We start from the raw sequence: 16,027 nt of genomic DNA on the forward strand, positions 1-16,027 counted from the left end.
TGTTTTTTGCGTGACCAGTTGTCCTTTGTAATGACATCCCTTATTTTACCATAAAATGTATGGCGCAAACAAAAAAATACTATTTGTGTGGGGGAAATGGATAAGAAAACCACAATTTTGCTAATTTTGGAAGGTTTCGTTTTCATGCTGTACACTTTACGGTAAAATAGACATGTTTTCTTTATTCTGTGGGTCAATACGATTAAAATGATTCCCATGATTATATACTTTTCTATTATTATAGTGCTTAAAAAAAAATCACAAACTTTTAACCAAATTAGTGCGTTTAAAATCCCTCTATTTTCCTGACCTATAACTTTTTCATATTTCCGTATAAGCGGTGGTATGAGGGCTAATTTTTTGCGCCGTGATCTGTTATTTTTTATACCACATTTGCATATATAAAACTTTTAATACATTTTTTATCATTTTTTGGGGGATAAAATGTTATAAAAAAGCAGCAATTTTGGACTTTTTTACGTTCACGCTGTTCACCATATGGGATAATTAACATTATATTTTAATAGTTCGGATATTTACGTACGCGGCGATACCAAATATTCTGCAGATGCCGTGATCTGTATTGATCACGGCATCTGAGGGGTTAAAGGTGGACATCCGCACGATCGCGGATGTCGGCCATTACCAGCGGGTCTCTGGCTACTATCAGCAGCCAGGACCTGCCGTGCATGACCCAGGCATCGCTCCGATGCTCGCAGTCATGTATAGGACGTAAATATACGTCCTGGCGCTTTAAGTACCACCTCACCAGGACGTACATTTACGTCCTGCTTCGTTAAGGGGTTAAAGGAGAATGTCAGTAAAAATCATTATTATTTCAGTGCAAGCACTCAGCTAAATTCCTGTAAAATTACCGGATCACAGACGGACCTCATGCAAGTGAATGGGGTCCGTCGGGACCCGGTAGTAGTCGTTTGCATCCGATCCATTTCAGGGTCCGATCATCTAAAAAAATCAAAAACGACTGGACCCTTAACGGGTCGGATGCAAATGGCAATGTGAACCTAGACTAATCCCCAAATTACAGAATAGGGAATAAGTAGCTATCCTTTTGCCGGCATTCTCCTTTAAGGGGTTAATGAAGGAGTGTGACGCTGGGTTTGTACATCTTGTCAGGATTTTTCATGTTATCCCTTTGCAGGTTTTAAGATTTACGGAAGACGATTTGGCCTCCTTATTACGTGTCTGATCCTGAATTTGATTTTATTAGGCTGGTAAGTGTCTCTCAGGTAAATTTTTTTTTTTATTGCTTCATCAAAATAGTGGATTAGTGAAGCTCACAATGGGATTGTTCATACGATCGTAACTCTCAGCGGGCAATCTGCAAATCTGTCACTATTGTAGACTTTGTCGTAGACCAGCAGCCATAAGGATTGTGTGACCGTAACCTTAAAGAGTACCTGTCACGATCTTGTTACATTTTATAATCCTCCCAAGTCACTGCCCCCATCATGATAAACCACCCCCTGCCTTTATTTTTTATTCTTTTTTCGTTTTCTACCTTGATATTGCTCTGTATTTTCTGCTCAGTCTCAGTCAGATTCACAGACTGGGAAGGGGCGTTCCCCAGCAGGCGTGACATCATCTGAAGCCATACAGGGGAGAACTTCCTCCCTCACTCTGCTACACACAGCCCAGAGCAGTTCAGTGTGAGATGGGCTATGATTGGCTCAGGCCGCACACACACACTCAGCATTTCCTGATTTTGGACTTCTGCCAGGTCAGCACTCAGGAGTCCAAAGTCTGTGCAAAAGATAGTGGGAAATGTGCTCTGGACAAGTAGGGAGACACCTAGTGGCAGCTTTTTTTAAACACAAACAAAAACCGTTGACTGTCCGGGCATGCTGCGAGATGTAATGTGAATTCAAATAGAGAAAACAGACACCAGCCCAGCACTATATAAATTAGCAGGAATCTGCACAGTGCCCCTTCCTTTCTGGCAGTCTCCCATTCTTACTGGGACCACATGGTAAGTGAGCTCACACCTTGTTCACACTGGTGTGGTACTGTGTGGAGTCCATTGCTGCCGCGGCACTGTGTCTATGGGGAGGCGCAGCACTGGGACTGGTGTTGCGGCAGTGGTGGTCGCCGCCCAGTGCTACACCATTTTCTGCTAGGGACATTAGGGACCCACTACTTATAGGTGGCCGTGACGTGGCTAGTGGGCTTGCACTTCATGATCATAAAGTACAATAACAACCTGTTAGTTTAATAAATGTTCAGGAGAAGCATTAGATCAGTGTGCATGTTGTGGATGTGCGACCATGTCTGTTTTCTCTATTTGAATTTACATTCACCATGCTTGGAAAACACATTGGAGCGGTACAAGGAAATAAAAATGGCGCTCGTCCAAAATTCCTTTGCTGAGATGTTTATTTATACAGGCACCAGGGTGAGAACGGTAACAGCTGTTTTGCACTAGTGAGCGCTCCTTCAGACCATGTCTTCTGTTGCCCGAGGCAAAATGAACCCCCCACCCCCATATACATATATACACACACACACATGCGACACAGGCAATAGCTGCAGGGACAAGACAACATTTTGTTCACCCCAAAAATATACATATTTTTTAAACAATGAATATTACTGTGGTGCTCAGGGATGAAGGGAGAACAGGGGTGTTGCAATGTAGTGTTGCTGGGTATAGGATTAACTCTTGATTGTTGTGACGCCAGGGTGAGGGCTTCCTCTAGTTATATATGTCCTACCGCCACCCGTCCCAAGAACTATAGGGAGGAATAAAGGATTGTCCACAGCCGCAATTGTAATAAACTTGAAATAACTTTACTGCAGATTTTATGCAGGTTGAATCACAAACAGTCTTTACAGAGGACCGGGATTTAGGCTCCTCACAGGTTGGCTGGGACTTTGTAGTAGCTTTGATTATCTTTGTACGCTGTTCCACTGAATTTAGGGGTATGTTTAGGTTCAGTAGTCACGTAGTATTTGTAGAGTGGAGTTGGATTAACTCACGGTTTAGAATGCGGCTGAAGTGGAAGGCGTCAGGCCTAGATTGTCTTGTAGCTGATAACAGATCTGCTTACTTGGAGATCCCAAGGGAAAGAGCAGGCGCAAAAGAGAGCGATTATTGGATACAGCGCCCTTATATACTGAAGGGGCAGGATCAAAGCTTGTTGGTCCCCAAACCTGTCAGTCCTAGTACAAAGCATTATGGTACATCACATGACCTATCACATGACTCAAAAGGTCCTTAAACCTAGCATAACACAATTATCTTTACATATCACGTGACCAAAGGTCCTGTATATAAATTAACTTATAAATTATATTAAATATATACATTTCTGAATGGAATTAGGAGGCGACTAGGGGTGAACCCACCAGGAAAGCCCTACCAGCATGGAGGAACTCTGACTGTGGGGACTTACAACAAAGGCACGGGACCAAGTCCAGTACTGGGACACCACATTACAAATATGCATATATTGTGATCTGCAATCGCTATTGATAATGGTATTTAAAAAGTTAGATGACCAGCATTAAAGTGATTTCTCATGTCTGTCCTTACTGGCTGGCGTCAGCTGCAGTTAGCAGCCAGCATCCATCAGTTTTAGTTCGGCCTGACTCCCAGGCACACGTTATACTCCGTCACCAAGGGACGGAAAGGATTAGAAAGGGGTTAAACTGTGCCATCCCCCCCTTCTGACAATAGGTTACACTACCTGAAGCTACAAATGTAAGTGACCTACTCTTCATCTCACCCTGGTTAAATACCCACCTCCATGTAGCATGCAACAAGAGTTCACAATACACAAAAAGTGAATTAACAGCAGGATAAGTAATGTAATGTATATGGTGACTTCACTAACAGAATATTCAGTGCAGCTCTGGAGTAGTAAGTGACATCATATATTAACAAAGCTATTTTAAATTATATCTTAGGAATAAGGTATACATCTCGAGGACAGTGTTTGAGACCTGGAAAAGGTTTAAGATGGAGGAACACCAGGAGCTGCCTATAAGACCCTAAGTTATCAGGCCTTAGGGCCTGCCCATTTTCCTGACCTATGAACTGACCCATGACGTATATAAAATGTCCACTCATATCTGCTCATAGCCTGACTAACAAAGGATGTCTGATGTAGTTGTTTTTCTCCATCCTTTTTTGATGGTGGTTTTGACATGCATGTGACAAATTATTAGTTCACAAAGACTATGATAAATTTAATGTGCTATCCCTGCTTTTGTATGCTTCCTTAGTATAGAGGTTTTTCTCATGTCTCCTTTTAGATGGTGTTGATTTGCGTATAAAGTTGCAAAAAAAACAAACACTGCACCTAAACTGCGCCAAATATAGACAACAAAACAGCTCTAAATGCAATGATAAATGTTCCCCATATTCGTTTCCTTCTAGGTACACAATAAGGCTACAGACTGGATTCCAGTATGACTGTAAAGGAAGGTGAGTAGATTCCTTGCAAGGCTTAAAGTTTAATTTCTGTTACTAATAAAATATTAAATACTCCTCCTATCAGGCCTCAGGATAAAGCACAGGCCTCAGGATAGAGCACAGGCCTCAGGATAAAGCACAGGCCTCAGGATAGAGCACAGGCCTCAGGATAAAGCACAGGCCTCAGGATAGAGCACAGGCCTCAGGATAGAGCACAGGCATCAGGATAGAGCACAGGCCTCAGGATAAAACACAGGCCTCAGGATAGAGCACAGGCCTCAGGATAAAACACAGGCCTCAGGATAGAGCACAGACCTCAGGATAGAGCACAGACCTCAGGATAGAGCACAGGCCTCAGGATAGAGCACAGGCCTCAGGATAAAGCACAAGCTTCAGGATAGTGCACAAGCTTCAGGATAGAGCACAGGCCTCAGGATAGAGCACAGGCCTCAGGATAGAGCACAGGCCTCAGGATAGAGCACAGGCCTCAGGATAAAACACAGACCTCAGGATAGAGCACAGGCCTCAGGATGAAGCACAAGCTTCAGGATGGAGCACAAGCCTCAGGATAGAGCACAGGCCTCAGGATAGAGCACAGGCTTCAGGATAGAGCACAGGCCTCAGGATAGAGCACAGGCCTCAGGATAAAGCACAAGCTTCAGGATGGAGCACAAGCTTCAGGATAGAGCACAGGCCTCAGGATAGAGCACAGGCTTCAGGATAGAGCACAGGCCTCAGGATAGAGCACAGGCCTCAGGACAGAGCACAGGCCTCAGGATAGAGCACAAGCTTCAGGATAGAGCACATGCCTCAGGATAGAGAACAGGCCTCAGGATAGAGCACAGGCCTCAAGATAGAGCACAGGCCTCAGGATAGAACACAGGCCTCAGGATAGAGCACAGGCTTCAGAATAGAGCACAGACCTCAGGATAGAGCACAGGCCTCAGGATAGAGCACAGGCCTCAGGATAAAACACAGGCCTCAGGATAGAGCACAGGCCTCAGGATAGAGCACAGCCCTCAGGATAAAACACAGGCCTCGAGATAGAGCACAAGCTTCAGGATAGAGCACAAGCTTTAGGATAGAGCACAGGCCTCAGGATAGAGCACAGGCCTCAGGATAGAGCACAGGCCTCAGGATAGAACACAAGCTTCAGGATAGAGCACAGGCTTCAGGATAAAGGACAGGCCTCAAGATAGGGCACAAGCTTCAGGATAGAGCACAGGCCTCAGGATAGAGCACAGGCCTCAGGATAGAGCACAGGCTTCAGGATAGAGCACAGGCTTCAGGATAGAGCACAAGCTTCAGGATAAAGCACAGGCTTCAGGATAGAGCACAGGCCTCAGGATAGGCACAGGCTTCAGGATAGAGCACAGGCTTCAGGATAAAGGACAGGCCTCAGGATAAAACACAGGCCTCAGGATAGAGCACAGGCTTCAGGGTAGAGCACAAGCTTCAGGATAGAGCACAGGCCTCAGGATAGAGCACAGGCCTCAGGATAGAGCACAGGCCTCAGAATAGAACACAAGCTTCACGACAGGGCACAGGCCTCAGGACAGGGCACAGGCCTCAAGACAGGGCACAGTCGTCCGGATAAAGGACAGGCCTCAAGATAGAGCACAGCCCTAAGGACATGGCACAGGCCTCAGGATAGAGCACAGGCCTCAGGATAGAGCACAGGCTTCAGGATAGAGCACAGGCCTCAGGATAGAGCACAGGCTTCAGGATAGAGCACAAGCTTCAGGATAGAGCACAGGCCTCAGGATAGAGCACAGGCTACAGGATAGAGCACAGGCTTCAGGATAGAGCACAGGCTTCAGGATAGAGCACAGGCCTCAGGATAAAGCACAAGCTTCAGGATGGAGCACAAGCTTCAGGATAGAGCACAGGCCTCAGGATAGAGCACAGGCCTCAGGATAGAGCACAGGCCTCAGGATAGAGCACAGACCTCAGGATAAAGCACAGGCTACAGGATAGAGCACAGGCTTCAGGATAGAGCACAGGCCTCAAGATAGAACACAAGCTTCAGGATAGAGCACAGGCTTCAGGATAAAGGACAGGCCTCAAGATAGGGCACAAGCTTCAGGATAGAGCACAGGCCTCAGGATAGAGCACAGGCCTCAGGATAGAGCACAGGCTTCAGGATAGAGCACAGGCTTCAGGATAGAGCACAGGCCTCAAGATAGAACACAAGCTTCAGGATAGAGCACAGGCTTCAGGATAAAGGACAGGCCTCAAGATAGGGCACAAGCTTCAGGATAGAGCACAGGCCTCAGGATAGAGCACAGGCCTCAGGATAGAGCACAAGCTTCAGGATAAAGCACAGGCTTCAGGATAGAGCACAGGCCTCAGGATAGGCACAGGCTTCAGGATAGAGCACAGGCTTCAGGATAAAGGACAGGCCTCAGGATAAAACACAGGCCTCAGGATAGAGCACAGGCTTCAGGGTAGAGCACAAGCTTCAGGATAGAGCACAGGCCTCAGGATAGAGCACAGGCCTCAGGATAGAGCACAGGCCTCAGGATAGAGCACAGGCCTCAGGATAAAGCACAGGCCTCAGGATAAAGCACAGGCTACAGGATAGAGCACAGGCTTCAGGATAGAGCACAGGCCTCAGAATAGAACACAAGCTTCAGGACAGGGCACAGGCTTCAGGATAAAGGACAGGCCTCAAGATAGGGCAGAGGCCTCAGGACAGGGCACAGGCCCCAGGATAGAGCACAGGCCTCAGGATAAAGCACAGGGCTCAGGACAGGGCACAGGCCTTAGGACAGGGCACAGGCCTCAGGATAGAGAACAGGCCACAGGATAGAGCACAGGCTTCAGGATAGAGCACAGGCTTCAGGATAGACACAGGCTTCAGGATAGAGCACAGGCCTCAGGATAAAACACAGGCCTCAGGATAAAACACAGGCCTCAGGATAGAACACAGGCCTCAGGATAAAACACAGGCCTCAGGATAGAACACAGGCCTCAGGATAAAACACAGGCCTCAGGATAGAGCACAGGCCTCAGGATAAAACACAGGCCTCAGGATAGAGCACAGGCCTCAGGATAGAGCACAGGCCTCAGGATAGAGCACAGGCCTCAGGATAGAGCACAGGCCTCAGGATAAAACACAGGCCTCAGGATAAAACACAGGCCTCAGGATAAAACACAGGCCTCAGGATAAAACACAGGCCTCAGGATAAAACACAGGCCTCAGGATAAAACACAGACCTCAGGATAGAGCACAGGCCTCAGGATAGAGCACAGGCCTCAGGATAGAGCACAGGCCTCAGGATAGAGCACAGGCCTCAGGATAGAGCACAGGCCCATCCTGTGTGGCAGATGTTGCCTTCAGTGTTCGTCTTAGGCCCACACTACTCAGGACTCTATATCTATTAATGTTATGCTATGTTATCCATGAGGTGAACCATGTGACTTGTCAGCCTAATGGGAGTCCTCCAAATCTGCCGCTTATATAGTGTGGTAGGAGTTCAGAGTTCAGCGTTAGCTAAGGTTCAGTTTGGAGTGAGTCTTTGAGGTGTTCTGGGGAGGCCTCAAGTCTAATCCTGCAACCATGCATCTGCTAAAGAATAACCCCAGCGCCCAGGTGAATGTCAAGCCTAGCGGTAAGCACTTGTGGTGGCACCTGTAAGAGGCATCAAGGATCGGTTCCTGGATGCCAAGAAGGGTTGATATCTGGCCATGCTGTGTGAACAGCCATAAGTTATTAAAGTGGCACCGCACTGAGCTGCATGAACATGTGCTAGGCTGCATGAGAAGTTGGAAGTTACTGTAATCGTATAATAACATGTTTATTCGTTTTTATGGCTATAATGTGAACCCCCACTAATTTAGAGAAGCCACTTACATTTTTTTGTCCCCCATAAAGTAATCACAGTACAAACTGAACCGGTTTGTTTAGTCATCGGATGTTTGGTGAAGCATTGCAACCTATTAATGTTCTCATAAAAGAACTAACTCTGCCAACCTTTTAACCTTTTTAGAGCGGGGATAAGATGCTTGGGGCGGAGTACCCCTTTAACTTGGCCAGGTGGTCTAAAAGGGGGACACACTTTGATCAAAAAGTGCGCTAAGAGCCTCCATTTACAAGAGGTTTTTTTAAAGGGGTACTCCCCCCCCGCCGCTGGGGACCCCCGCAATAGAGCATGCAGCACAGTAGTGACAGCATGCGGCTGAGTCGTGATGTCACAGACTTCCGTTCCCGTGGTCGGGACCCAGACCCTCCAGCGCTTACGGACAAGAAACAGGTGGGTGCTGCATGCTATATTGCGGGGTCCCCAGCAGCGGGACCCCCGCGATCAGACATCTTATCTCCTATCCTTTGGATAGGGGATAAGATGTCTAGGGGTAGAGTACCCCTTTAAATTGATAGTGGATCCAGCATATCACACAGTCAGAGGCCATATGCCCAGCAGAGGTAAGTGAAATAAGTGTTAGGGTCCCATCCGAAATGAGGCCACCTCTGCATGGTGGATGTGGGACACGTGTTGATCAAAAAATGCGCTAAGCGCCTCCAATTTTTGACCAGGAGTGCTGCTGCAACCTTCTTTTTTTGTATATTTAGTATTTGCCACAGCAGCGTGCAACCATGTAGTAGGTAGTTGTGCTGGCTATGTTTCTTTTTGTTTCTGCTGGTCTATATATCACACCTACACGAGTTACTGCATGATTACCAAACTGCAACGCAACCCAAACTGGCTATGTTTGCCTCACTAACTTGTATTAGGTTAGATTTTATGCTATCTTTCACATACAGGCCACCCCCCACTGTGCTACAGTACAGAAGCAGGGATTCTAGATCCCTCCTGTACAATACCAATCATCACTTGTTTAACTTTCTGAATTTCTTATGCAAATTCCCTACCAGTGAAAAGGGATTTAGATTTTTCTGCCCCTCCACCTAAGGCAGCTGCCTAAGCTGCCTTATGGTAGTGCCGGCCGGGCCCACCAGGAAGGTTTTATTAGGCCAGCAATCCCCAACTGATAGGGTAGAAAGGAGCGGCAATGAACCTAAATATATTATCATGTCATTCTGTGCTAGTATTAATTCTGTTTTTGTTTCTATTTTTAGAACATGGCATGATATACCCCATGGACCGGTGTAAGTTCAATATGTTATACTCATTCATAATCAGTACAAGATAAGTAATGTAATGTGTGTACACAGTGACCTCACCAGCAGAATAGTGAGTACAGCTCTGGAGTATAATACAGGATATAACTCAGGATCAGTACAGGATAAGTAATGTAATGTATGTACACAGTGACCTCACCAGCAGAATAGTGAGTACAGCTCTGGAGTATAATTCAGGATATATCTCAGGATCACTACAGGATAAGTAATGTAATGTATGTACACAGTGACCTCACCAGCAGAATAGTGAGTACAGCTCTGGAGTATAATACAGGATATAACTCAGGATCAGTACAGGATAAGTAATGTAATGTATGTACACAGTGACCTCACCAGCAGAATAGTGAGTACAGCTCTGGAATATAATACAGGATATAACTCAGGATCAGTACAGGATAAGTAATGTAATGTATGTACACAGTGACCTCACCAGCAGAATAGTGAGCACAGCTCTGGGGTATAATACAGGATATAACTCAGGATCAGTACAGGATAAGTAATGTAATGTATGTACACAGTGACCTCACCAGCAGAATAGTGAGTACAGCTCTGGAGTATAATACAGGATATAACTCAGGATCAGTACAGGATAAGTAATGTAATGTATGTACACAGTGACCTCACCAGCAGAATAGTGAGTACAGCTCTGGAGTATAATTCAGGATATATCTCAGGATCACTACAGGATAAGTAATGTAATGTATGTACACAGTGACCTCACCAGCAGAATAGTGAGTACAGCTCTGGAGTATAATACAGGATATAACTCAGGATCAGTACAGGATAAGTAATGTAATGTATGTACACAGTGACCTCACCAGCAGAATAGTGAGTACAGCTCTGGAGTATAATTCAGGATATATCTCAGGATCAGTACAGGATAAGTAATGTAATGTATGTACACAGTGACCTCACCAGCAGAATAGTGAGTACAGCTCTGGAATATAATACAGGATATAACTCAGGATCAGTACAGGATAAGTAATGTAATGTATGTACACAGTGACCTCACCAGCAGAATAGTGAGCACAGCTCTGGGGTATAATACAGGATATAACTCAGGATCAGTACAGGATAAGTAATGTAATGTATGTACACAGTGACCTCACCAGCAGAATAGTGAGTACAGCTCTGGAGTATAATACAGGATATAACTCAGGATCAGTACAGGATAAGTAATGTAATGTATGTACACAGTGACCTCACCAGCAGAATAGTGAGTACAGCTCTGGAGTATAATTCAGGATATATCTCAGGATCACTACAGGATAAGTAATGTAATGTATGTACACAGTGACCTCACCAGCAGAATAGTGAGTACAGCTCTGGAGTATAATACAGGATATAACTCAGGATCAGTACAGGATAAGTAATGTAATGTATGTACACAGTGATCTCACCAGCAGAATAGTGAGTGCAGCTCTGGAATATAATACAGGATATAACTCAGGATCAGTACAGGATAAGTAATGTAATGTATGTACACAGTGACCTCACCAGCAGAATAGTGAGTACAGCTCTGGAATATAATACAGGATATAACTCAGGATCAGTACAGGATAAGTAATGTAATGTATGTACACAGTGACCTCACCAGCAGAATAGTGAGCACAGCTCTGGGGTATAATACAGGATATAACTCAGGATCAGTACAGGATAAGTAATGTAATGTATGTACACAGTGACCTCACCAGCAGAATAGTGAGCGCAGCTCTGGAGTATAATACAGGATATAACTCAGGATCAGTACAGGATAAGTAATGTAATGTATGTAGTCAGTGACTCCTCCAGCAGAATAGTGAATGCAGCTCTTGGAGCGCTGTAATAAAAAAAAAAAGAAAAAAAAAGACAATTTGAACAGAAGTTGCTGCATCCTGAAAGTCTGAAAATCACCAGGTAATATTTGCTTGTATCTTTAGGGTGGGCTCTGGGTATCTCATTGAGCTATTCTGCAGGCAAAACAACACTGCAATCCTTGTCCACTTTAATTACTTTTATATGCTCATATACCCTTTAATGATGATGATATGTAACCTGTTTGTGTGGGGCCGTCATCGCTCCATTTTCTGTATGGTATTGTACTAATCGATCATTCTTATGTACTTATCTCTGTCAGGAGGGTTGATGTACGGGTGGTGACTCCGTGGCTGGCACCAATCGTATGGAACGGCACCTTCAGCACCGACATTCTCAATGCACAATATAATGAGAAAACCCTCCCTATAGGACTGACTACATTTGCTATGAAAAAGTAAGTAACATGAAGCCACCAGGTCTGGATTATAGGGACATGAATATACTATAAAACAGAAAGAGGCAGAGCTTCCCATGGGATGGTATTGCTGGATTCTACCTTTGGTAGTTGGTGTATGAGCCACAACCACTGTGTCCATAGGTATCCAAGGAAGTGGAACCACTTTTACGTGATCGGTGTGGAGAGATTCCAGGCTGATGGTTATAATGGAAAGAGATGCAGGGAAAAAAACGGAATGATAGCGCAATCCACTCAGATGTTGGTTTGAATAATCATCTTCTTTATTAAAGCCAAATCACAACGCATTTTGAGGCTTACACATGCCTCTTCCTCAGGTAAAAACAGGCTTACAAGGTTGTAAGCCTGTTTTTACCTGAGGAAGAGGCAAATATAAGCCTCGAAACGCATTGTAATTTGGCTTTAATAAAGAAGATGATTATTCAAACCAACATCTGAGTGGATTGCGCTATCATTCCGTTTTTTTTTCCTGCATCTCTTTGGATTATAGGGACGTCACCCTACATGCCTGGGATTCTCACTTTTGTAGTCACTGACTACAAAATGTCTGCAGAACTCTCTTTATGTGGCCACCATAGGGGCTCATGGGGTCCCACATAAATTAATTTACCTAAATAGTAAGGGACTTCTCAAGGCATTGCCAATGGAGTCCTTTCCCAAATGTGTCCCCAAGAGCCTCCTTCTTGGCACACAGATGGCAGATATATTGTCCTTGTCTTGCATCTTCACACGAGGCCAGAATAAGGGTTAGGTCAGTGTTTGCCAACCAGGGTGCCTCCAGTTGTTGCAAAACTACAACTCCCAGCACGCCCGGACAGCCGAAGGTGTTGTAGTTCTGCAACAGCTGGAGGCACCCTGGTTGGGAAACACTGGGTTAGGTGGAGTAGGCATCCACCTAGGGCGCCTTCAATTAAAAAAATATTCCCTTTTTTTTTCTTCCAGATATATTGTGTTCCTAAAAACATTTATTGAAACTGCAGAAAAGTTCTTCATGGTGGGACACAAGGTCAACTATTACGTCTTCACAGATCGCATCAACGAGGTCCCCCAGTTTACCCTCGGCAATGGGCGGCAATTGATGATCTTACTGCTTCCAGCCTATAAAAGATGGCAGGATGTCAGTATGAGACGTATGGAGATCATCCGAGACTACTCCCAACAACGCTTCATACATGAAGTGGACCATCTCGTATGTGTCGATGTTGACATGAAGTTCACGGATGACGTTGGGATGGAGATCATAGGAGACCTAGTGGGGACTTTACATCCCGGATTCTTTAAATCTTCAAGAGAAGAATATCCTTATGAGCGTAGGGCTCTGTCTGAAGCTTACATACCCTACCATGAAGGAGACTATTACTATGCCGGAGGCAATTTTGGAGGCAAAGTCCAAGAGGTGATCAAGTTGACCAACCATTGCCACCATGCCGTTTTAGCAGACAAGGCCAATAATATTGAGGCACGATGGCATGATGAGAGTTATATAAACAAATATTTCCTACACCACAAGCCAACCAAAGTCTTGTCTCCAGAATATATCTGGCTCTATTACTATGGGGATCCACCTATTGTACAGAAAAAGAGATTCGTAGAGGTTCCTAAGAACAGGGCATGGATACGTTACTGACAGACTGTGTAGATCCATGGACTTCCTACATCTGGATTTACAAAGGCAGCTACAAATTTACAGGCAAGTTCCAGGGATCAGACACATGAGATGTGTTACAGGGTATATAATACAAGTGCTATATGTGATCAGAGAAAATCCTATAATTAAAGGGGTTCTCCACCATAAGGTGATTTTAGTATGTACCTGGCAGACAGTAATGAACATACTTAGGAAGGATCTGCGCTTGTCTTGGGGCTAAATGGATATGTCATGAGATTACCACAATTCTATGGCTAGCTGTCTGTGAACTTGTATTTCCTGTTCGACTTTTCTTTTTTTGACTACAAAACCCATAATTCCATTTTCCTCCCTCCCACACATCAGCCACCCCACCCATTGAAACAAAAGACCTGTGGTTTTCAATCAGGGTGCCTACAGCTGTTGCATTAGTTGCAGATTGATCGCTCCACCCATTGAAGCAGACAGGCTCCCTGTCATCAGCTGACTAGTGAGTCAGGTCTCAGCTGCATTGCAAGCTGGGAAAAATCTGAGACAACAGTCATTTTGTATGCTGGTAAAAATAAATATTGTGGTGAAAAACACAGATGAATTGTGAGAAAACTGTCACACACTATATTATAAACTACACTAACTTTACAGCCCCTGTAGCATAGTCAAATAAAAAAAATTCCTGGAATTACCCTAGTATAAGGGGTTGTCCAGCATCAAAATTGTGGAGTCTGGGTCGGGGCATGAAACGGGAAAAAAATGTACAATCACCAGGATTCCAGTGTTCACCGATCCCCCCCCCCCCCTCCCTAAACACTGTTTCCTGCTTTTCCTGATTTTGGGAAAATTACAGCAAAAAACAACAGAAAAAATGCTGCAAAAAAAGCAATGTGTTAGCACAGCCTCAGGAGAGGCGTATAACTACTACACTGCTCAACACCTAAACCACACAATGTAACTCCAAGTCAATGACACTTGTGTGAGATCCCACTGTCCACTCAGGAAGAACACTGATTGACAATCAATTTCACATGGAACAGACAACAGGTGGAAATTATAGGCAATTAGCAAGACACCCCCAATAAAGGAGTGGTTCTGCAGGTGGTGACCACAGACCACTTCTCAGTTCCTATGCTTCCTGGATGATGTTTTGGTCACTTTTGAATGCTGGCGGTGCTTTCACTCTAGTGGTAGCATGAGACAGAGTCTACAACCCATACAAGTGGCTCAGGTAGTGCAGCTCATCAGGGATGGCACATCAATGCGAGCTGTGGCAAGAAGGTTTGCTGTGTCTGTCAGCGTAGTGTCCAGAGCATGGCGGCGCTACCAGGAGACAGGCCAGTACATCAGGAGACGTGGAGGAGGCCGTAGGAGGGCAACAACCCAGCAGCAGGACCGCTACCTTCACCTTTGTGCAAGGAGGAGCAGGAGGAGCACTGCCAGAGCCCTGCAAAATGACCTCCAGCAGGCCACAAATGTGCATGTGTCCACTCAAACTGTCAGAAACAGACTACACGAGGGTGGTATGAGGGCCCGACGTCCACAGGTGGGGGTTGTGCTTACAGCCCAACAATGTGCAGGATGTTTGGCATTTGCCAGAGAACACCAAGATTGGCAAATTTGCCACTGGCGCCCTGTGCTCTTCACAGATGAAAGCAGGTTCACACTGAGCACATGTGACAGATGTGACAGAGTCTGGAGACGCCGTGGAGAACGTTCTGCTGCCTGCAACAACCTCCAGCATGACCGGTTTGGTGGTGGGTCAGTAATGGTGTGGAGTGGCATTTCTTTGGGGGGCCGCACAGCCCTCCATGAGCTTGCCAGAAGTAGCCTGACTGCCATTAGGTACCGAGATGAGATCCTCAGACCCCTTGCGAGACCATATGCTGGTGCGGTTGTCCCTGGGTTCCTCCTAATGCAAGACAATGCTAGGCCTCATGTGGCTGGAGTGTGTCAGCAGTTCCTGCAAGAGGAAGGCATTGATGTTATGGACTGGCCCGCCCGTTCCCCAGACCTAAATCCAATTGAGCACATCTGGGACATTGTTACGCCGAGCGCTCCGGGTCCCCGTTCCTCCCCGGAGCGCTCGCCTCATCTTCGTTGTTGCAGCGCCCCGGTCAGATCCACTGACCGGGTGCGCTGCGGTCCCGCCTTCAGCCGGGGTGCGATTCGCGATGCGGGTAGCGCCCGCTCGCGATGCGCACCCCGGTCCCCGTACCTGACTCGCTCTCCCTCGGTCCTGTCCCGGCGCGCGCGGCCCCGCTCCCTAGGGCGCGCGCGCGCCGGGTCTCTGCGATTTAAAGGGCCAGTGCACCAATAATGGTGCCTGGCCCAATCTTCCCAATTAGCTTAATTGGCTCCCACCTGTGCACTTCCCTATATCACCTCACTTCCCCTGCACTCCCTTGCCGGATCTTGTTGCCTTAGTGCCTAGTGAAAGCGTTCCCTAGTCTGTTCCTAGTCCGTGTTCCTGACCTCCTGCCGTTGCCCCTGACTACGATCCTTGCCGCCTGCCCCCGACCTTCTGCTACGTCCGACCTTGCTTCTGCCTACTCCATT

General features: G+C 46.1%; 1 protein-coding gene across 1 annotated transcript; it reads left to right on the forward strand.

The window, feature by feature from the left end:
* Positions 1-3,528: 3,528 nt before the first annotated feature.
* On the forward strand, positions 3,529-14,035 carry LOC130290392 (histo-blood group ABO system transferase-like). The gene is made up of 5 exons (XM_056537974.1): positions 3,529-3,721; positions 4,400-4,447; positions 9,516-9,545; positions 11,695-11,829; positions 12,793-14,035. Coding segments are annotated over exons 1-5 (900 nt in total). The 5' UTR covers positions 3,529-3,719; the 3' UTR covers positions 13,478-14,035.
* The last annotated feature ends 1,992 nt before the right edge of the window (positions 14,036-16,027 follow it).

Source organism: Hyla sarda, chromosome 9 (assembly GCF_029499605.1).
Source record: "Hyla sarda isolate aHylSar1 chromosome 9, aHylSar1.hap1, whole genome shotgun sequence".
Lineage (NCBI taxonomy): Eukaryota > Metazoa > Chordata > Amphibia > Anura > Hylidae > Hyla > Hyla sarda.